We start from the raw sequence: 22,411 nt of genomic DNA, 5'->3' as shown, positions 1-22,411 counted from the left end.
ACAGATGTGGTTGTTAGAAGATGAACAGGCTACATTATTCGTAGACAAAAATTCTCAGACAAGACATGCATATGTTTTTATTTTTTAAAGAAAACAGGTGCATTGAATGGTTTGTTAGATGAAGTATATATGAATGACTAAACGAAGTGTCTTACTTGGTGAAGCTAGCTCAGATGTTTTAGGGACATCTTTGGATAGCAGAGAGAGTGGTAGGCTTATGTTTTCTGAAGCATCAGACAGCTGATTCTGGGAAAGCAACGACACTGGAGTGGAGGATAAAGTATTCTTACTTTGAGGTTTAGGTGGATTTTTAGCATGAACCATTGGGCCAACCATAGACGCCCTAGCTTCCCTACGACGATGATTCTTGTGTAGACACATTTCTTCATACGAAGCATACTTTCTTTTTCGTGGCATGGTCACAAAATAACTATCGGAAAGCGATAAAATGAATAAAAATAATAATTGTTTGTGCTGGGCAATAAAAAATGTCAAACAAAAGGATGATTATATCATTTTGACGTGTAAGTTAGTGAAACATTATATACATTAGCTAAGGATTACATGCGTTGCAAGGAAATAATAAGTAAAAGCTGATGGCATGGTTCTTGACAATGGAACTGGGTACAAAAAGTAAGTGTATGATGCAAGAGTTATAGGTAAGAGTTATGTACGTACCAGTTAACGTCCCAGAAAATTGATTTGTCTTGCTAACTTTGAATGATTAGGAATAGGTGGTGGAAAGAAACTGGTTTCTCTTAGTGGCTTTGAGCAGTTAGCAAAAGCTGGATGTTGGATGAGCTTAAAAAACCAATACAAAGAATTATAAGCAGCAAAGTAGATGATAGGCGGAAAGGAAAAACAGATGGCTAGTACGTAGACAAAAGAGCAATAGATCCAATATTCATTGCTAGAACAATGGATAACATGATGGAGACAGAGATGTAGCGGAACTCTAAAACAACAGAGGCAAGAACAAAAGAATAGTACCGGGATGGAATCACGTCGAAGGTAGTAGCAAAAACAACATCAAGAGCATGGAACACAGAAATGGATACTAACTGGGTGGCTTTCAGAGGATGGAAAAAAGATGAAGCGTAAATAGGAGTCATACAACAAAGGATAAATAGAAGTAAACATGTATAAACTAGAGAAAAAAAGCACGGGGGAAGAATATTCAAACGACAAGATGATAATTATGGGATACAAAAATTACCTCGATAATTGGTAACAAAAGAGTAAAATATATAGTGGACTGAAAATGGACACATACAAGTGACTAAAAAAGACTACTTCATAGACAATCACTATCAGCAATTAATGAGCTACATTAAAGGGTGTGCAACAAATTACCACTTGAGATTACTGCACAAAGGCAAAGGGTTGAGAGCAGAGTACGTGGAATACAAACATGGACAAATGTACCATAAGGGCAAAGAATTTAAAAGGGACATTAAAGTTATATTTATAAGTTATAAAGTTATAAACTATATAACAAGAGGAATAGTATAGTTAAGGTTATACAAGGGTAATAAGGTAAGTATATTCCACTTTTATATATTGGGATTGCATGAATGGAGCACAACACTGGGAACATAGAGACAGTGAAGACTGAAGACCAAGGACAAGTAAGCCAGATGGTGCAGGGCCATTAAAGCGCAATATCTTTGTTGGACATTATAATTTAATTTCTGATTTGTGATTGCTGATCAGCAAACGGTACAAGCAAGAAGCTATTGCAACAATTGCAAGGCAAATATGTTGGAAAGACCAAAATACCCCATGAAGCCATGAGAATTACGATGGAAACCGGCCCATTGTTGTACTGTAGCTAATGGTCGTTCCCCCTTTTATATATTTTAGATAAGAGATAAGATATATATATATATATATATATTAGTATAAGTGGAGAGGGTTTGAATTCGAGACCTTTCAATTACTCTCTTTCCCTAAAAAGATAATACATTCATTTCAATATTTATCTCAAAAAGAATGCATGAAGACAAGAATTGGACAAAGGTTTCGTTTGAAATTGCAGTGACTTATAACGTATAAAAAAAAGTACTTCTAACACAAGTATTTTAATAAAAGATCTTTTTATGTTATTGAAAATTGAACTTTTTAAATTATAGGAAATTAGTTTTTAAACACTTTAAAAGTACTTTTAGAGTCTAAAAGCGCCCTTTTTTGTAGGCGCACTGCGACCCTAAACGGAGCTATCATTGGGCTTGGATCGTTTTGATATCAAATTCTTAATAGAAAATTCATGTATGCTGTGTTTTTGCGAAGGTAGAAGCTACAAATGCACACATTAGCCTATTGACCAGGAATACAATTGTTTTCTTTAAATAAGTGTTTGAAAAAAAGTAAATTTTAAATTTTAAATGTCAAAGAATTAAAACCGTTATGGATGCAAGTGATAGATTAATTAGTGGATGCTTAAAGAAAATGGTTAATTATAGTTTGTCCTCTTGAACTTGATTCTTTATAACACTTTGCCCCTTAAGTTTTAAATTGTAAGGATCGAAGACAACCAAGTGAAAGAGATAAACAATACAAAAATCATAAACGTAACAATAAGTAAATAAAAAGGAAAGAATTGCAAACCAATTAACTACCAAACTCCTCTTGAGCTTGTAGATTAATTCAGACAAACTACTTCAAGCTGATGAATTACAATCACTCTTGTGTACAAAGAAAGGTTCACCTCCTCCTTACCCCGAACTCCACTCGGTCAAGTTAGGACATTTTACTATCTCTCAGGATAACCCTTGCAGAGTTACACTCATGAAGTATTCACTCACAAATGAAAAGTTTACAATGAATCTCACACCACTAAAACTACAAATCTTTCTTGAAGAGTATTTTCTCACTAAAATCTCTCTAAATCTTTTGTATCTTCAGTGTGCAAAAGTTTTCGAAATATCTGACCAACCACTATTTATATAGGACCAAAAAAGTGCCTTATTAATGCTTCCAACGGATAGAAAGTAGTTGAAGAGTCAATTAGTCGTTGGAGTATCGGACGTCCGGTAGTCCTGTTTTTTGCGTCCGACAGTAGGCAGTGAGATAAAGAGTTTTTCTTCAATTCTTTTGGACGTCCGGTATGCTGATTTTCTGCGTCCGAAGGTATGATGTAAAACTGGGAATTCTTCTTCAATTCGTTAGGAAGTCCGGTAGGCTGATTTTCTGCGTCCGAAGATACTCAATGGTTGTCGGACTGTCGATGCAGTCTTTTTGTGCGTCCGACAGTTTTAGCATACTTTGTCCCTTTCAAATGTGCTTAATCTTTGAACCTGATTTGTTTCATTTCTGAAAAGGCCTTTGAGGAGATGTAAGTAACATCCATTTGTTTTGTAATCATAAAAAATTAGGGACCAAGGTCAACATTCTCCCCCTTTTTGATGATGACAAAACAATGGATGGAAGAAGAAAAAAATTGAGCAAATAAGCATATTCTCCCCCTCACACATAGCATCCAAACTTTACAAATTCAGAATAACTCTCCCTCACACATAGCATCCATATCTCCCCCTTTTTGTTATCATAAGATAAGAGTAAAAATCAACTATCAAAATTCAGCAACAATAACAGAGAATTCAATATTTCAAATAAAAACAGAGATATGACAGCAATCAACTATATATCACAGCAAATCATCATGAGATTATCATTATTCTTTTTTCTTCCTTTTTGATATCATACAAATTCAGTAAAAAATCAAGAAAAACTCAGTTCAAAGCATCAGAAACATCAAAAGAGAATTACAAAAAAATATTATAAACAAGAATCTCAACAATGTTACCAATATCTCCTACTTGTTAGAGTTAGTATCATGTCTAACTATCCACATGCATTTCATGCCTCTTCTCATGTTTTTTCTCACATAACAATCACTTTTCATGTGACCTTTTTGATAACAAAAATTACACATAATCAAGGAATTATTTATGTAAACAGGTTTAATAAATCTTACTTGTCTTATCTTATAAATAGCAAATTCGTTGGAATTAGAATTAAACCTATTCTTTTGAAAACAGACTTATTTCTTGTGTTTAAGCAACTCATTTAGACCATCCATTTTTTTTTTCAAATCACCTTGTTCCTTTTTGAACAATTCACAAATCTTTGTTTTTCTATCAAACCCCAAGTGTAAAGCAGTCTCACTCTTTTTGAAGTAATCATTTTCAGCTTTCAACTTTTTGTTTTGTTGAAAAAGATTTGCATTGTCTTGAAGAAGAAAATTAATATTCTGTTTTAATTCCTTGTTTCTAATATAAGATTCTTTCAAACTATCATGCAATTTTATAATGAAAGATTCAAGATCATCATCAGTTTCATCATCACTTTCAAAATGAGAGTTAGAAGATGTTACCTCATCATCTCCAATGGCCATAAAAGCCAATTGAACATATTTTTCTTCCTCTTCAATTTCACCATCGGAGTTGCACTCATTCCATGTGAATTGAAAGTTGTTGAATCTTGGCTTTCGTTCACCGTTTCTCTTCTTCATTAGACACTCACTCATGTAGTGTCCAAGTTGGCCACATTCATAGCATTTGTCACCTTGTTTTTTGTTGGTCTCATATTTTCCTTTATTTCTTGCATTGTTGAATTGATTAGAATCTGAATTGTTAGATCCTCCTCTTCTAAATCTCCTTTTATTGAGGATCCTCTTGAAACTTCTAGTGATGAGAGTTAGATCACTATCATCAGCTTCCGCATCTTCTTCATCTAGGGAGGCAGAATCATCTTCATCTTGAGATGCCATTAGAGCAATGCTCCTTCTTACTTTCGCATTCTCTTCCTCTTGCACTTTGGACTTAAGTTTCAGCTCATAAGAGGTTAGAGAATTAATAAGAGATTCAATGGACAAGGAATTCAGATCTCTTGCCTCTTCAATAGCAGTCACTTTATTTTCCCAATCATTAGACAGAGCATTCAAGATTTTTCTGTTTTTCTCTCCTAAAGTATATTCCTTTTCTAGAACCTCTAAATCTTTAATAAGATCATTGAATCTACAATACATTTGATCAATATTTTCATGAGATTCCATCTTAAACGACTCATATTTAGTAACTAAGATAGATTTCTTTTGCTCTCTAACATTCTCACTACCTTCATGAAATTCTTTCAATTGTCCCAAATGTCTTTAGCTGACATGCAACCCTTGACTCTAATAGATTCATTTGAGTCTAAAACACAATATAACACATTCATGACTTTTGCATTTAAGGTGAGATGAACTCTATCCACAGCAGTCAGTTCACTTCTTATTTTTGGTCTAGATCTCTGAGTATTTTCATCTATAAGAGAGGCATCATATGGACCTTCACTAATAATAAACCACAATTCAATATCAATTGATTGCAAAAAGATAATCATTCTTTCTTTTCAACTCACATAATTTGACCCATTAAACATAGGTGGTCTAATGACAGAATGTCCTTCAAAAAATATGGCATTATTGGTTATCATTTTTACTCCCAAACCGATTGAGCTTAATCTTTAGGAGACCAAACTCTGATACCAATTGTAAGGATCGAAAACAACCAAGTGAAAGAGATAAACAATGCAAAAATCATAAACGTACCAATAAGTAAATAAAAAGGAAAGAATTGCAAACCAATTAACTACCCAACTCCTCTTGAGCTTGTAGATTAATTCAGAAGAGCTACTTCAAGTTGATGAATTACAATCACTCTTGTGTACAAAGGAAGGTTCACCTCCTCCTTGCCCCGAATTTCACTCGGTCAAGTTAGGACGTTTTACTATCCCTCAGGACAACCCTCGCAGAACTACACTCATGAAGTATTCACTCACAAATGAAAAGCTTACAATGAACCTCACACCACTAAGAATACAAATCTTCTTTGAAGAGTATTTTCTCATTAAAATCTCTCTAGATCTTTTGTATCTTCAGTGTGCAAAAGTTATTTGAAGTATCTGACCAACCACTATTTATATAGGACCAATAAAGTGCCTTATTAATGCTTCCAACGGATAGAAAATAGTTAAAGAGTCAACTAGTCGTCGGAGTATTGGACGTCCGGTAGTCCTGTTTTTTGCGTCCGACAGCAGGCAGTGAGATAAAGAGTTTTTCTTCAATTCTTTCGGACGTCCGGTATGCTGATTTTCTGCGTCCGAAGGTATGATGTAAAACTGGGAATTCTTCTTCAATTCGTTAGGAAGTCTGGTAGGCTGATTTTCTGCGTCCGAAGATACTCAATGGTTGTCGGACTGTCGATGCAGTCTTTTTGTGCGTCCGACAGTTTTAGCATACTTTGTCCCTTTCAAATGTGCTTAATCTTTGAACCTGATTTGTTTCATTTCTGAAAAGGCCTTTGAGGAGATGTAAGTAACATCCATTTATTTTGTAATTATCAAAAATTAGGAACCAAGATCAACATAAATATATACATTTTACCACTTTCATTAACTAGTCAAACATTAATGATAAATTCTCCATTCAAAATTTTAATAAAATGATATTAATGTCCTTACCATTATTATGCGCGTTTAAAAATTAGTTAGAAGCTATTTTGGTCATGAAAAAGATAACTTTATTTTAACACGATCAAAAAGTTGACCGCAAGAGATAAAATGCACATATTTGGAGTTTAGGGAATAAAGTGTTACAAGTGCCCAAGTTCAAGGGAGCAAAGTGTAATTAACCCTAAAAGAAAATAATGTACTCACTTTCAATGAAAACTCCCAAAGCCATTGCACCGCCCCTTTTTCTTTTTTTTTTGGGCCACCTTAATTAATGCCCCACATTTAAGTGCTGACCTTCTTTCTTTTTTTAAGTACGTAAAATCGGTTGTTCTTGAAAACGAACCCCGTCTAAAACTTCAAATACAGGCCTGATCTTTTACAGAGTTTACTCCTCCGCCTTCCATTGCAATTTAAGCTAAAAACCCTCGTTACTCGAAAGGGGGAAAAATGGGTAAAAGAGAGAACCAGAGCTCCAAAGGAGCTCTATTTCAAGCTAAACAGTAGCCATTGCTGGAACAAAAAAATACCTAGCCAGCGTCAAATTATACATGTTAATATACAACGGACAAAGATCAAAAGGAAATGGGTTTCCTGTCTGGCCATGATTCAATCTTCTGAAAATATTTCGCTGGTACAACACCTTCAAAACCCTCAGTCAAGATCACCTTGTTGTCTGAGATATAAAGTTTCATTCCCTCTGAAACACGTTAGAAAGTAACAATCATCGCATATTGTTGTAAGAAAACTAGAATGTAGTAACATATTCTTGCTTGCTTCCCAGAAGTGAACAAGACTCACCTTCCAAAGCTTTTCTCACATCAAGAAAGATCAGGATATTTACATCTCGTCTCATACCTGTCAAAGTGATCTTATATCAATCTGGAATGTACATGACAAAACTATCTTGAAATCTTCCAAATTTGATCTTAACTACAAATTGACTCAAAAAGCATTTCATATCCAGCCCGCTAACAAATAAGTTTTGTCAGCTCTAGGATAATGTCTCTGTACTTCACTAGGCATTAAAGAAGCATATAATTTATGAGAAGCATATTTCTTACTGCATTTAGAACTAAACGTAACCACCACCAGCAGTTGAGAGCAATTCACTTTTTGGAAATTCATTATTGACCAAAGCAATTTGAGCTTCTGAAAGGAATCAGTGTGATTCGATGTAATTAGATAATAGTACATTGAAAATAGCCCTCATTTCTGTTGGATTCTTTTTGAGGTGAATTCCCTTCTTGTCCATGGTTTACCAAAAATAAAAATAAAAAGAATAATTCACTGATAGACAAAATTACTCATGTTACAAGAATAACAACACAATGCCATGCTTTAATCAATTAATCTAATAACTTACCACTTATTACTTCACCATCTGTCGGCAAACAACATGAAAAGTGGACATGCACTCTCTTCATGCGTTTCAGCCCTTGTTCCAAAATTGATTCCAAATTTCTCTTGTACGTCCCGTGTACACAGACTAAATATAAACATGTAAAAGAACTTTATAACGCGGTATAAAAAAACTATGTTTGAGAACAAAGTTCTATTGGTCTAGTGCGCTCACCTGGAACTTCATCAGCAGAAAGAATAGGCTTCAACAAGCTTTCAGTTTCAACTGTCTGTAAAGTGCCAATCCACAAGAGAAAAAGATAAAATAAGATCAATGTTATGGCTTAAAAAGGTAAAGTTAAGCGCAGATGTTGCATGAGGCAAACAAATGTTCCAGGAAGATAGTCAGTAAAGAGGTAAATTACCGACAATATACAGCAGAAAGAGATGCCAGTTATTTAAAGTTGCAATAAAGACCACATCATAAACTTCTAGTTGTGATCTAAAATCTAAAATTTTAGAAAGAAATAAAGCAAGAATTCTCAATTATAGACACTATAAGTATTTTCATTTTAGTGAGATCAGTTAATTCAAATTAGTTTGCTGAATAGTACTATTATTTGAGTAAAACAAATATTTTGACAAATTCCTCATCTCTTAGCAGAAATGAACTATAATTTCACAGTCAACTTAGAACTCAATGGTTATGCTCTGAATTCCCTAGTACAATCCACATGTATTCCTTCTCGAAAATACAAATTCCACCACTTGCTTACAGTTAAGGATACATAGAATGACTTATTTATTTTGGATCCAAAAATAGATATAGGTAGTATTTGTCTTCGATACTAGTTATTTGTAAACTTCAAAAGCACCAAAAATCAAGTTACCTAGGCAATTACAAATCAGTAAATAAGAATAAGCCAGAATGAACTGATCCACATTACATTTGTTAACCTTCCCAAGAATGACATAGAAGCAGAAGAAAACTAGTGACAGACATAAAGAAAAGATTTTGCCAGAATATTAACAAGGGTAGAGGCACAGTGGGCAAATTTATCCTTTTCAAGATTTTCTATCAAAATCTGTTTTAGCAAGAATAGAATCTCCATTTTCAGGGTACATTACTGTGATTGTGTGGCCTTGGTTTGCACGTATCCAAAGCTCTCCATTTTCTTCCACCAGGCTAAATCTTTGTTTATTGTCTCTCCTGACAGCCTAGAAAATTTAAGAAGATAACAAATAAGTCTAGTACTCAGTGATTATAGAAAGCAAATGAAGTAAGAAATAAACAAAATCAGTGTGTCCATACAATGTACCAAAGCCATCATTAAGATAATAGACTGCAGAATCATGACTAGCAATATTGACTGACGTTTCTAGTTATAACATACAACTGAATGTTGAGATCCAATCCTTCTTCCTTTTTTGATCAGAATAATTGTCTAATTTAATTTCAACATCCCAATTTACAATATATTTATGATCTAAAGTGAAAGTTCAGGTTGTATACCTCTCGGACCTCATCAACAGTATGTGATCTTAATGGAACATTGGCAAACGTTTTCAAACTAAGCTTCAACAAGTTGTCAACCTTAACAAATCCATCATTCCTCATGTTCAAGTTTAACTCAGAAGCCATATGCCGCAAAACACGTGTTCTGAAACAATTTCAGACAGAAAATGTTTAAGCATAAATCTCAATTCAAACAATTAAAGATGTCAAAGACGCATAATGCTTGAAAAGCCCTTAGCAGCCATGATCAAAGCTAACCAAACAGAACAACAAAATCCACGCATGACCAAGATTATTACAAAATATACATAAGATAAATCTTCGTAGGATTCATTAACAAACTGCCCAAAATACGATAATAAGTTATCAGCCATTATCAAACAAACTGAACAAAGCAAGAAAAACCAGTCATTTATCATCTCGAAATTAAATAAAGAAAACACAAAAGATCAAAATTTTTAGTGGTTTTACTCACAGAAGCCTCCCAAGTGCATCAATTTTATCTTTTCCACCGCCACTGCCACCGCCACGGCCTCTGTGCCTTTCTCTAGTAGCATTATCTTTCATACTATCCAAACCTCTTCCTCGACCTCCACTGCCAAGAATCCACAACAAAAATTTAGCAACACAAGAAATACAATGAACACAAATCTTGTGGCAATATCCAGTATTACTACAATTCAAAGGTAGAGAGGAATATTTACCTGCGCGAGGAATGAGAGAAAGTAGTAGATGAAGAGGAAGACTGAGAAAAGCTATTGTGATGGGGCTCCATGAAAACTACGAAGTTAAAGCGCGTCAATAGACGAGAGGATGAGGCGGAAGTAGATACCGGCGGCAGAGAAGCAAGGCGGTAGCGCAGAAATCGTATGCTATTGCAAGTAAGAGTAGCCCACATCGATGGATGACCCGGGAAGAGCTGCTACTATGGAGGGAAGGAGAAGCAGGAGACTTAGGCTTCGTTTGGGAGCGGAGGATTTGGACAGAAAAGAAAGGGAAAGAAGAGAAAGTTAACTTTTCTTTCATTTGTTAGTTTTTAATAGGAAAGAAAAGAAGGGAAATTGAAGGATTAAAGAGGATGAATAGTAGGTAAAATTTTTTCTCCCAAATTGAAGAGAAATGGAGAGAAAGTTGAAGGAAGCTTATGAGAATTGGAGGAATGGACAGCCACCGGTCGCGGCGATTTTTTTATCACAAAATTTCACCAAATTACACCCCCTCATTCTATTTTTCATGTAGAATTCGTTTTTTAAGTTAGTTTTTACAAAAAATGACCCCAAAGTGACCAAAATGCCAAAACCAACCCAATTTTTTATTTTTTAAAACACTAAAACCACTACTAAGAAACATAAAATTTATACCAAAACACTCCTTATAATTTTTACAACATAATTATGAGCTGAAATCAATAAAAAGCAACAACAATATGAAAAAATTAAAATAAAACAGTCCAAAAATGAAGAAAAATTATTCACATGCTTCTAAAGTTCAAAACTTCAAAATGTTTGAGCAACCCCACGTTTTCAGGCCTTGCACTAACCATAATAATCTATTTTAACAAAAAAATATGCACAATAATGGGTACTTTAATTCGGTTTTCCATTTAAACATTTTTTCAAACACTTGGCATGCATGCACAAAAAATATTTCCCTTTCCTCAATTTAGCTCAAGTCATTTCCCAAATTTTTAACAATACAACAACAACAATGCAAAACAGTAAAAAAAGAGAAAATAAGCAACGAAATATGAATTTAATATGAAAAACAAAATTGAAAAAAAAAGAAGAAAAAATACCTCTAGAATATTGCAGTCACTTGGTTGAGCTTTGTGGTGAAATTCCTAAACCTCAATGGTCTGACCGCTTGCTCCCCTTTTTTGTTTAATTTGTGGATGGGTGTGTGAACTTAAGAGAGGCAAAAAGGGACCGAGAGTTGGGGTATTGGGTTTGAGTTGTTTGGTGTTTTTGTTGGATGTTTTCCTTCTCCTTCTTTTGTGTAGTGTGTGATAGTTTTTTTTTTTTTTTTTTGACGGTCCAAATTGAGAGAGAGCCGAGAGGGATAGAGAGGCCGAGAGAGTCCTTTGAGGGGAGTTTTTTCTTCTCCTCTTGTCTTGAGAGGGAGAGGCCGAGAGATGTTGGGAGGGGAATAAGTTTGGTTCTGGTCAAATAATGAAAAGAAAGGTGCCTGGAAATGGATTGTAAAAATGGGTTAGTAGTGGTTTTGGTAGGAAAAATGATTAAAATGTGTAAGTTTAGTTATAATTTGATTTTGATTTTTGCTTTTGATTTTTTTTCATAATTTTCTTTTCTTAAAATAAACTTACAAAAATGAGAAAAAAAATATACATTAAAATGCAAGAAAATAAATGACTCATCAAATAGAAAATATTCAAGAAAACATAAAAATTTGGCAAAAATTTGGTGTCTACACAAACCAAATACATATGAATTGGTTTTCATTCAACCACTTATATGGTAGAAATTTTGGCGGCCATGTTTGGATAGCACTTTTTGTTACAAAATAATTTTTTTGACTTTTTTAAAATTATTTTTATATAATTATCAATCAACTTTTTGACTCATATATATAACTATAAAAAAATTACATATGAATTGATTTTCATTCAACCATTTATATCATAGAAATTTTGGCGGCCATGTTTGGATAGCACTTTTTGTTACAAAATAATTTTTTTGACTTTTTAAAATTATTTTTATATAATTATCAATCAACTTTTTGACTCATATATATAACTATAAAAAAAATAATAATTAAAAAAGAACTCTTCAAAAAATGCATTCCAAACAGGTTCGCATTAAATTTTCATTTTTTCCTTTTGACTTTTGGCATGCAGATATGGTTGCAACAAATTTCCTTCCTTTTAAGATTCTTCCCCCTCGTACTAATTGCAATGGTGCAGTTCATATTATATCCACAATTTCACTTGATTCATCATCTCTGAGGCTGGAGGAGGCCTCTAGCTAACAGAAGTTAGCTACTGCCTTTTGCATGGCAAAGTGTGTACTCTACTAGCCTCCAAGTAGGGGGGGGGGACCTAAATCGGTTGTTATGTCAACCACTTGTGTCTGATTTTGTTCAATTTCGCAAGATGTATATTTATTTTTTTAAGGTGTAACTTATTTTGAACACAAAATAAATATATAATAAAATTTTTTAGGTCTCACACACGACATGAAAAATGATGTACATGTAATAATTTGAATCTATTATATATATTTTGGCCAATCATGGTTGGAAACTAGGGCTGCAACTCAATCGAGTAGTTTGACTCGAGCTCGGTTGAAGTCAAGTTCGAGCTACTCAATTGAGTCTATGGGTCAAGATCGAGTAGGGATGTTGCATACTTGAGAGATCATTGAACTCTATCGAGTACTCGTTATAATATTAATTAATATTATAAAAATATCTAAATTATTCCTTCAGTTGGAATTTCTTTGACGAGCCCAAATACTTGAGCTCGATATTGAACTTGAGTACTAACTCAATCTCCAACGAGTCGAGCTTGAGCCTGGGATATATTGCTTCGAGTCGAGCTTGAGCGCAATATAACTAATTCGAGCACGATAGTGTGTCTGAGCATCGAGCTCGAGTTTGAGCATGAGAATATTTGAGTTCAACTTGGTTTGATATCACCCCTATCAGGAACCACCCCATTTCCCCTAGGAAAGCTGGAATGACCAAGCATTTTTCAATGTTAACTACAGTAAGAATCATCTCTCTATGCATCCCTTGTATAAAAAAGTCTCAATCATTCACTACATACAATTATTTGGATCAATAATCTTTTTGGTCCCTTTTCTCATGCATTGCATATTCTACCCCTTTCCTGAGTCAATTTCTTGGGTTAGCCACAACATGTGCTTGCTTCGCTTGGGCCTTGGTACACGGATTGTGGAACATACAACAGTTTGTATGTGGGAATCCAACAACTGGAAAAGTGAACACGATAGGATTTGCCTATTTTCAAACGCTTGTAAGGGCAGAGTAGGTTGTTGCCGCTGTCGAGGGGAAAAAAAAATTCAAACGCTGTAAGCAAAAGAGAGGAAAAACAACGAGGACAGTAGCAATGATGTGAACTATAGTTGAGTTCATCTGAAAAGCTGAACCACAACATGGATTCCTAAATCATCATCTACCTGAGAGATCATTGATACATGACAAGTAACACAAGTAGATCGCAATTCGCAAGCAAAAGTCATTTCCCCTTTCCAGCCTTATTATTCTCCAATTCAAAATGTTCAATCATGCTTCGCATTAGCAATATCGTCTTTTTTTTTTTGTTGTCCTTCCTGCAGTTTGGTAATGGCTGGTACAACAACACAAGTCCAATTGAACTTCTTTTCTTAATTTGAAATGCAGCCAAAATTAGCCACAAAAAAAAAGGTATTGTTGCATGCTTCACGGGATTTAGAAAAGGTGAAGGTTGTAGAGAATGCAGTGCCACACCAGCACACCTTAACAATAGCATGTTCTTTGCAGGACATTTTTGTTTTACACCACCACCTCAATCAGCATACTGGTGATCAATAACATAGCTCATAGAATGTGGGACAAAGAGGGACAAGTGCAAATTATCAGTTATCACATGAGAGTGGGTTTCTCAACTTTTCTTGTTTAGATTTTACAGCAATCAAGTTTCTATTTTTTTTAGTATCAGTGGAGAACTCAAATCTCTGACCTCTCAACATGCACTCCCTCCTCCATATCATCCCGTTCATGCAGTTGTTGATGAAATTTTTTGACTTTATGCGGGTCGACCTCTAAAATCTTATCATCCTAAGCTAGCGCTTACCAATGTATATCATGGTGAGTAGAATGTTTGGATCAATGCGATTTTAAGTTCAAAACGTTTTACCTAACAGGATATTACGTATCATTTGATCAAGGCCTCGTACATTTTTTTTGTTCTTATTTATTCTCCCTCTTAGATATAGTTGGATTCCCTGTCAATCGTTTTCAATACAATTCATGGATCAGGTCATAATATGGTAGGAATAACTAGTGTCATGGGCAATCTGCATATGCTATAAGCGACATCGCAACAGTGATAAAATTGGGCAACTTCTGACCAGGCTAAAATTCCTTCACATGGGCTGAATTGAATAGCTCGAGAACAAGAAAGAGTGGAGCTTTTTCATCATGGAACTTTTCAACGCATTGCCTCTTGAAACTGATTGAGACGCTTGTGAATTTAATCCCATCATCTTCTTCCATGATAGGGGCCATTCCTACTTAAATTCTGCTCCCTGCGATAGTGGGCCTTGAGAAAAAAAGAAACAAATGATTGTCGCCTTTGAAAGGAACACCATTTGTTTTGGGTCATTTATACCAACCTTTGTGGTAAATCTCATACTAATTACACAGATCTGTCTTTAATCTTTTCTGCAAATTACCTGACCTCCCATCAACTTGTTCTTTTCAGTTTCGGATGTTTCTTTAAAATGTTAACTGCAGGAAGGCGATGGTTTTAATGGAATTTTCGTAATATTTACTTCTCTGTGAAGTCCATGCATTTCAGCATTGTGCATTTTCTTTGATTTATTTTGTGTTTTTGCTTTCTCTTTTTCCTTGAGATTTCATTTTTTGACATTTGGAAGTGATCAGGATAAATTTTGAAATGATGTACTGTCTGCAAGTATCCATCCATCTGTTAAATGAACTGGAGGATCTGCTGTCATCACCCTTCACGGGTTAAAGACTTCAAGCGTTACAGAGTCCGAGTAAATAAGTACTGAGCACCATTTATTACCTCAAATTTGAGAATACGCATTTACTGCCGTTTCAACACTTGAAAATTGAAATCCTGCTGCAGATTGATCACAAATATCCAACATAGAGCAGCCATCGTAATTTTGTACCATGAAAAACATCAGAAACAGCTGGCTTTCATAAAATCTCCTACTTGCTAGTCGTTTGGTCATTGAGTTGAAAATTCTTCCTCCTAGTTTGCGTCTAGCTGCTTAATTTCGCCATGAACTCTTTTCCCAGTTTGGTGAACATTCGCCTCAGCTTGAAGCTGATGTTATAATTTGGTCATATGCATTATTTACTACTCACCTTTTGTGTCATTAATCAAATACTCGTCCACTTAAGCAAGATTTGTTAATAGTAAATTGATTTAACTATTAACTCGTATTTGAAGTCATAGTAGCAAATCCTCGTTGGAGTTTTGAGTGTACCTGATTCATTACAATGAATGAACATCTGTAGCACTAGCCAAGACCAGAAAGCAGTTGTTTGCACTCAAAATTGAACTTCCAAGGCTGAAATATGTTCAATGCTTGCAAGAAATTCAAAATTGAAGCACATAAAGTCTGACAAGTTCCCATTACCTCGGGTTCTTGTCAAGATCAGAAGTAACAATGGCGATCAAAAGGGCAAGCAACCAGAACCATGACAGCATTTAATTCCAACCAGAACTCAAATTGGTAACTTTGTACCCAGTACAATATCCTACCAAGATCAGCAGCACAAAAAAGCTGTCTTTCTCACGCGAGTTTGCAAGTAGCTTTTCTTCAAAATAGCCTTTTACAGTTTTACTGTCGACTGACTGCTTAGTCATCATCTAATAATGGCTCAATTTGATAAACGGAGACAATTATAATTGTTGTTTTCACGTGAGATGGGTACCGGCTACCGGCTCTTCAACTCACTCATATTCGAATTTCCCGTCCCCCCTCGGGACCCTAAAACTTTCGCGATCCCCGCCCCACGCCATTCACTTCACCAGTGTACGTCCTACAGACCGACCCTAATCCGAGAGGTTAACCACCCCCTCCTCCCCTCTCCCCTCCTGTCCAACTCAAGTCTCATTCTTCAGTTTTGAACCAAAAAACAGAGAAACTTTCCAGGCTACCAAGGACAAAGGAGGAAGAAACACCCAAAGCCCAAAAAAGGCCAAATCCAGAATATGGGTTTTACTTCTTTTTCAACTGTTTTCTCCTTCTTCACCTTCCTCCTTTTCATCACAACCGCATCTGCAGAAACTGACTCTACCACCCTTTCAATTCTTCTGAGCATCAAAGTCTCGTTAGACCCATCAGACCATATTCTCTCCTCTTGGTCTCCCAATGCCACTGACCCCTGCAATGGTTCATTTGTAGGCATTGCCTGCAATGGAAATGGCCAAGTGCTTAACATTTCTCTCCAGGGTAAAGGGCTAACTGGAAAAATCCCACCTGAGATTGGTCAGCTGAAAAGCTTATCTGGGTTGTATCTGCATTTTAATCAGCTTCACGGAGGTGTGCCTAAAGAGATAGCTAACTTGACTGAGCTCTCTGACTTGTACCTAAATGTCAATTATCTTACTGGTGAAATACCTCCTGAGCTGGGAAATATGCCTAGTCTTCAAGGTAAGTATTCTTTATGATATGGTTCTTTTTAGAATAAAGATGCAATCTTTATGATGTGGTTTGGGTTTTTGTTGAAGAAAGTTGAAGCCTTGGATACTAGATCTGTTCTTGCATGTATTTTTCATAAAACTGTTTGAGTTGTGTGTCCTCTATATTACCATTCCTTTTTTTAAATCTTTTGAGCAATTCTGTTTTTTGGTGAAGAAAGAGCTGAGTGGAGAGACTAAACGGTTACGTGGTCAATGTTACTTTTGGCTTGCATGCCTTTCTGAACTTTCCAGAAATTGGTGGCTTTCATGGTCACTAGAACAGTTAGTTTGATCTGAAGCTTGACTTTCTTACTGGACTTCTTCTGGTGTATGGAAATTGGTTCTTTGCTCACTAAATTCCTCAATGTAGCGTATTTGATCGCATGTACTTTTGAAAACTCTTAGCACAGAGAATCTGTAAGTTCTCACTCCTGTAAGTTCCCTTGGTAATTTAAGGTTTCACGACTTTAAAAGGTTCAATGTTTAGAAGGATTAATGCTGCAACATTCTACTAACAAAAGGTGCTCTGGATGTTTTTGGAGTAGAGCTTGAATCTTTTTAGAAAGTAATACGCTTGGATCAGCTTGAAATTCATTTTTCTGTGCAAAAGCAGGTAAACTGTTGAATAGGCTCCGCTAGATTCTACCTGAATTTTGTTTTGTTTGCAGTAATGCAACTCTGTTACAACAAGTTGACTGGAAGCATTCCCACTCAGCTTGGATTTTTAAAGAAGCTCAACGTACTTGCTCTGCAATACAATCAGTTGAGTGGAGCGATTCCGGCAAGTCTTGGGGACTTAGTGAATTTGACGAGGATGGATTTAAGCTTCAATGGCCTTTTCGGTTCCATTCCTGTCAAATTCGCTAATTCCCCAAATTTGGAATTTCTAGACATCAGAAATAATACTTTATCTGGAAATGTACCAATAGGTAATTGCTTCACCTAGTCTATGTCTGCATAATCCTTTTTACCAAATTTAGTCTTCTCAAGTGTGCTAATTTACTCAATCGTCCCTGATTTCTCTTTCCCCCCTCAACGAAGCCTTGAAGAGACTGAATGAAGGATTCCAGTTTGCAAATAACCCAGGCCTATGTGGAATTGGGTTTTCTACCTTGAATGTCTGCACTGATTCTGGAATAAACCCAAATAAACCTGAACCATTTGGTCCTGGTTCAAGTCGTCTTCCTTCTAAAGCTATACCTGAGTCGGCAAACGTCCAGCGAAACAGCTTGAATCAATCTAGAAGACCTCAAACAGCTATTATTGTTGGACTTATTGGACTATTTGCAGTTGTGGCTGTAATAGGAGTTTTTACGTTCTTTTGGTACCGTCGCCAGAAGCAGAAGATTGGGAGTACTTATGATGCATCAGATAGTCGACTCAGCACTGACCAGGTCAAGGAGGTGTGCAGAAGAAGCGCTTCTCCTCTGATCAGTCTGGAATACTCCCATGGCTGGGATCCATTGGCTAGACGCCAAATTGGTCATGGCTTCTCACAGGAAGAATTTGACAGCTTCATGTTCAATCTGGATGAAGTGGAGTCTGCAACACAATACTTCTCAGACACAAATCTGTTGGGCAAGAGTAGTTTCTCAGCTACCTACAAAGGGATATTGAGGGATGGGTCCATTGTAGCTATAAAGTGCATTTCCAAAACTAGCTGCAAGTCTGATGAATCTGAATTTTTGAAAGGATTAAATTTATTAACCTCATTGAAACATGAAAATGTCCTGAGATTAAGAGGCTTCTGTTGTTCAAAAGGCAGGGGAGAGTGCTTTCTCATATATGACTTTGTCCCTAATGGAAACTTGTTGCAATACCTTGACACAAAGGGTGGCAAAGTCAAGGTTCTTGAATGGTCTACCAGAACGTCGATCATCAAAGGCATTGCTAGAGGTTAGTGCTTTTGCTATCATTCTCTGCAGCTGTTGATTCCTGGGGACGATTAACACTTCAAGACAACAAATAAATAGTGGGTTTATATCATGACTGGAATGACGGCCTAAGAAATTATCCAGAATAATATCACACTTCTTTATTTGCAGAATAAAGAAATTATGTATGATTCCTCTTTAATGCCATTTCGATGCCTTGTTGATGTTTATGTGTGCTAAATTATGATTTTCTAATTCACCAGGTATTGAGTATTTGCATGGGAATCAGGGAAAGAAACCTGCTCTTGTCCACAGAAATATATCAGCTGAAAAGGTGCTCATTGATCAACATTACCACCCAATGCTCTCAGATTGTGGACTGCACAAACTATTGGCTGATGACATCGTGTATTCAACCCTTAAGGGCAGTGCTGCAATGGGATATTTGGCTCCTGAATACACCACTACAGGTCGTTGCACCGAGAAGAGTGACATATATGCGTTTGGCATGATTATATTCCAGATCCTCTCTGGGAAATGTAAAATCAGCCAGTTGAATCGTCAAGGGGCTGAGTTGGGAAGGACTGAAGACTTCGTAGATACAAATCTTGAAGGGGACTTCAGAGAATCAGAGGCAGTTAAGCTTGGAAAAATTGCTCTGCTTTGCACCCATGAAGCTCTTAATCATCGGCCTACCATCGAAACTGTGATGCAACAATTGAATGAACTAATCTGCAGTTTCTGATCATCATATGCAATGGTTACCCAAGTATGACCATTTCAAGATGGTTCACTAACTTCTGACTTATGATGAGTAGGCAGCTTATTTTAGTATGCTTTGTCTTCCAAAGAACAGTTTTGAAATGCAAAGCCTGCTTTAGATTAGATTGTAACATGTAGGAGCATTCAGGACGTAGATAGCATGGGAAGGTATTCCCTGGGTTGTCACATTATGTAATTTAGGCTGTGTCTTGGCGGGCTTTGTGTAATTGGCAATGATCCATGGTCAGCATGACCTAAAATTTGTATGGTATTCCCAATTGCCCTGTTTATTTGTAGAAGTCATTGTATGAAGCCTAGTGCAATCAAAACCATGTAGTTGATTAATCACTGACTACTGACTAGGTCGAATTTGACTCAGTTACCTTACCTTATCAAGTAGTTCGAATTCGATAAATCGACCAATTGACCGAGTTACTCACTGGCACGAGTCGTGTAACTTATTTAATTTGCAACACACTGCCCGCGTAAGTTATGAACAACAGTGGATTCTATTAAACTATTCCGAGTCAGGGTTTTACCCATTGCCAGCTTCTTGCATTTATCCACCTGTTTCCCACTCAGATTACTGCAATTATACTTTCCTCCAGGTCATGCTATGATCTTTTTCAACCTTTCTTTTGGACCCACCAACCTCCATCATGTGGCTCAACAGACTTCAGCACTACACACTGATTAGCACTCGGGCAGTAAAATCCAAGTGCTGCTATCCCCTCCAAAGTTTGATCCCGTGATGGTGTTGAAAACAAATTCCCCAAGCAGAAATGGCCAACGAGTAGGTGGACAAATTGGGTGCAAGAGTACAATCATCCAAAATCACTTTTTACAGCTTTGCAGTATGTACTAATTGGTAGTCCGGTTGTCTAGCTATGGAGCTGTGGAGTTCGACATTTCTGATTTTTCATAATGATGCAGCATGCAGAGTAAATTTTGTAATGTATTCAACTAATTCAAAACAGGTGCATAGAGCTATACAGCATGTTGAGAGTGGTTTTTATCACAAAAATGGTTATTAGACTGACAAAATCACTTGTAAAAAGAGGCACTTGTCACGTCACTTGAAGTGCGAGTTTCGTTGTGGGTCACTACCCTGAGAAGACCAAGTTAGTCACATATGTCCAGAGACATGCCGGTAAACTTGGTATGTTTATTGTGTTTGAAGTCCTTTTCTTTTTGGGTTGTACCTAACAAATTCTTATTAAACTACAGCTTATATTTTAAAGGGATAATTTCAGAAACCTCCCCTGAGGTTTCTGACATTTACACTCACCTCCCCTGTGGTTTGAACAATTACACTAACCTCCCCTGAGGTTACTAATCCTTTACAAATTCAGTCCAAATGATTAAAATATTGTTTTAGAGAGTGAAATTAGAATTTTGTACCTGATTTGCCCTTTGTGCTACATATCCAATGAATGACAAAGTATTACAAATTAATTAATAATTAATAAACTTTAAGGAATGTAGTTTATAGGCAAAAACATATTACTTATTTAAAGTACCAGCTCTTTATGAGTATTTTACTTTCAAACATTTACTTTATTACAAATATTTATTCTCAAATACAGATTTGTATTACTCTCAAATATTTAATTTTTGTTAAATAAAAAACCTACCAGTTTTTCTTCCGTAGAAATATTAATATAACACTTTTTCAATTTTAGTTATAAATATTTATGTATTTAGCATAAATTAAATGATTCAGGATTAAATACTCATAAAGAGCTAATACTTTACTCATGTAATGGATGAAAACCATAAAAAATTAATACTTTATGGGGGCATTTCTTTTTAAAAAAAATATTTAATTTATATTAAATAGATAACCTACTGATTTTCTTTTTGCGAGAATATTACTGTAACACTTTTTAATTTTTAATTACAAACGTTAATATATTTATCATAAATTAAATATTTGAAAATAAAATATCTGTAAAGAGCGGGTACTTTAAATAAGTTATGTGTATTTGCCTATAAACTATACTCTTTAAAGTAAAGAGTATAGTTTATTGATTTAAGTTAAGAAGTGTAGTTTATTAATTTAAGTAAGGAGTGTAGTTGATAAAATAAATGGTCTCGGAATTAAAGTTTTCTTTCATTTTCACCCATCTTTTTTGAAAATGTTTCAAAGAACAATAATATTTATATGTTTCTTTTCCTTTTGCCTGGCGTCTTTAGAAGGTGCGAGATTCAGTTACAAATATTTCATTTAGACACAAGTACCATAACAACTACTATACCAATAGTTTACATAATACTACGTTGATCCAGTGTGGTCCCCCCCCTCTCTCTCTCTCTCTCTCTGAAGTTTCGTCGAAAGCTTACCAAAGATTATTGATTGTGCAGACAGTTAAATAGACCCAACCACTTTTGTGTGCACGCTCGTACTTACACGTATAAACTAATCGTTTTACCAAAAGCATACCCATTTTTGTCTCTTAAGAGGACTAACCCCACCACCTACAAAAGATTCTCTACTAGCTAAATCAATAAACTATACTGCTTACTTTAAAGAGTATAGTTTATAGGCAAATACACATAACCTATTTAAAGTAACGACTCTTTACAGATATTTTATTTTCAAATATTTAATTTATGATAAATATATTAACGTTTGTAATTAAAATTAAAAAGTGTTACAGTAATATTCTCGCAAAAAGAAAATCAGTAGGTTATCTATTTAACATAAATTAAATATTTTTTTAAAAAAGAAATGGCCCATAAAGTATTAATTTTTTATGGTTTTCATCCATTACATGAGTAACGTATTAGCTCTTTATGAGTATTTAATCCTGAATCATTTAATTTATGCTAAATACATAAATATTTATAACTAAAATTGAAAAAGTGTTATATTAATATTTCTACGGAAGAAAAACTGGTAGGTTTTTTATTTAACAAAAATTAAATATTTGAGAGTAATACAAATCTGTATTTGAGAATAAATATTTGTAATAAAGTAAATGTTTGAAAGTAAAATACTCGTAAAGAGCTGATATTTTAAAT

The 22,411-nt window shown here is 35.3% G+C and overlaps 2 protein-coding genes across 4 annotated transcripts; one reads left to right on the top strand and one right to left on the bottom strand.

Moving 5' to 3' along the window:
- Positions 1 to 6,776: 6,776 nt before the first annotated feature.
- Positions 6,777 to 11,381, bottom strand: LOC113761693 (tRNA 2'-phosphotransferase 1). 3 transcript variants are annotated; one of them, XM_027304789.1, is made up of 9 exons: positions 11,145 to 11,381; positions 10,054 to 10,274; positions 9,825 to 9,944; positions 9,347 to 9,494; positions 8,962 to 9,051; positions 8,069 to 8,123; positions 7,859 to 7,981; positions 7,294 to 7,350; positions 6,777 to 7,192 (listed from the first exon to the last, which is right to left on the bottom strand). In XM_027304789.1, the coding sequence occupies exons 2-9, from the start codon at positions 10,245 to 10,247 to the stop codon at positions 7,068 to 7,070; spliced, it is 912 nt and encodes a 303-aa protein (XP_027160590.1). In that variant the 5' UTR covers positions 10,248 to 10,274; positions 11,145 to 11,381; the 3' UTR covers positions 6,777 to 7,067. The 3 variants fall into 3 exon arrangements, with proteins under 3 accessions (XP_027160590.1, XP_027160592.1, XP_027160591.1); XM_027304791.1 differs by lacking the exon at positions 10,054 to 10,274; XM_027304790.1 differs by lacking the exon at positions 11,145 to 11,381 and having other exon boundaries at positions 9,428 to 9,494; positions 10,054 to 10,597.
- Positions 11,382 to 16,161: 4,780 nt separating this feature from the next.
- Positions 16,162 to 19,732, top strand: LOC113761692 (LRR receptor-like serine/threonine-protein kinase GSO2). Its single transcript, XM_027304788.1, has 4 exons — positions 16,162 to 16,722; positions 17,420 to 17,680; positions 17,793 to 18,647; positions 18,889 to 19,732. Exons 1-4 carry the CDS (start codon positions 16,281 to 16,283, stop codon positions 19,368 to 19,370), a joined length of 2,040 nt encoding a protein of 679 aa, XP_027160589.1. The 5' UTR covers positions 16,162 to 16,280; the 3' UTR covers positions 19,371 to 19,732.
- The last annotated feature ends 2,679 nt before the right edge of the window (positions 19,733 to 22,411 follow it).

The sequence above is a fragment of the Coffea eugenioides genome, chromosome 2 (genome assembly GCF_003713205.1).
Source record: "Coffea eugenioides isolate CCC68of chromosome 2, Ceug_1.0, whole genome shotgun sequence".
Classification (NCBI taxonomy): domain Eukaryota; kingdom Viridiplantae; phylum Streptophyta; class Magnoliopsida; order Gentianales; family Rubiaceae; genus Coffea; species Coffea eugenioides.
Note: the sequence above shows the minus strand (reverse complement) of the source record. Positions and strands in the feature narration are given on the sequence as shown.

Coding starts and splice junctions, on each gene's coding strand:
- LOC113761693 (XM_027304789.1), bottom strand. CDS start 10,247: ATGTGGGCTACTCTTACTTGCAATAGCATACGATTTCTGCGCTACCGC. Junction 9,052..9,346: donor CTGTTGATGAGGTCCGAGAG/GTATACAACCTG, acceptor TAAATTTTCTAG/GCTGTCAGGAGAGACAATAA. Junction 7,351..7,858: donor AGATGGTGAAGTAATAAGTG/GTAAGTTATTAG, acceptor TCACTTTGACAG/GTATGAGACGAGATGTAAAT.
- LOC113761692 (XM_027304788.1), top strand. CDS start 16,281: ATGGGTTTTACTTCTTTTTCAACTGTTTTCTCCTTCTTCACCTTCCTC. Junction 17,681..17,792: donor ATCTGGAAATGTACCAATAG/GTAATTGCTTCA, acceptor CCCTCAACGAAG/CCTTGAAGAGACTGAATGAA. Junction 18,648..18,888: donor CATCAAAGGCATTGCTAGAG/GTTAGTGCTTTT, acceptor CTAATTCACCAG/GTATTGAGTATTTGCATGGG.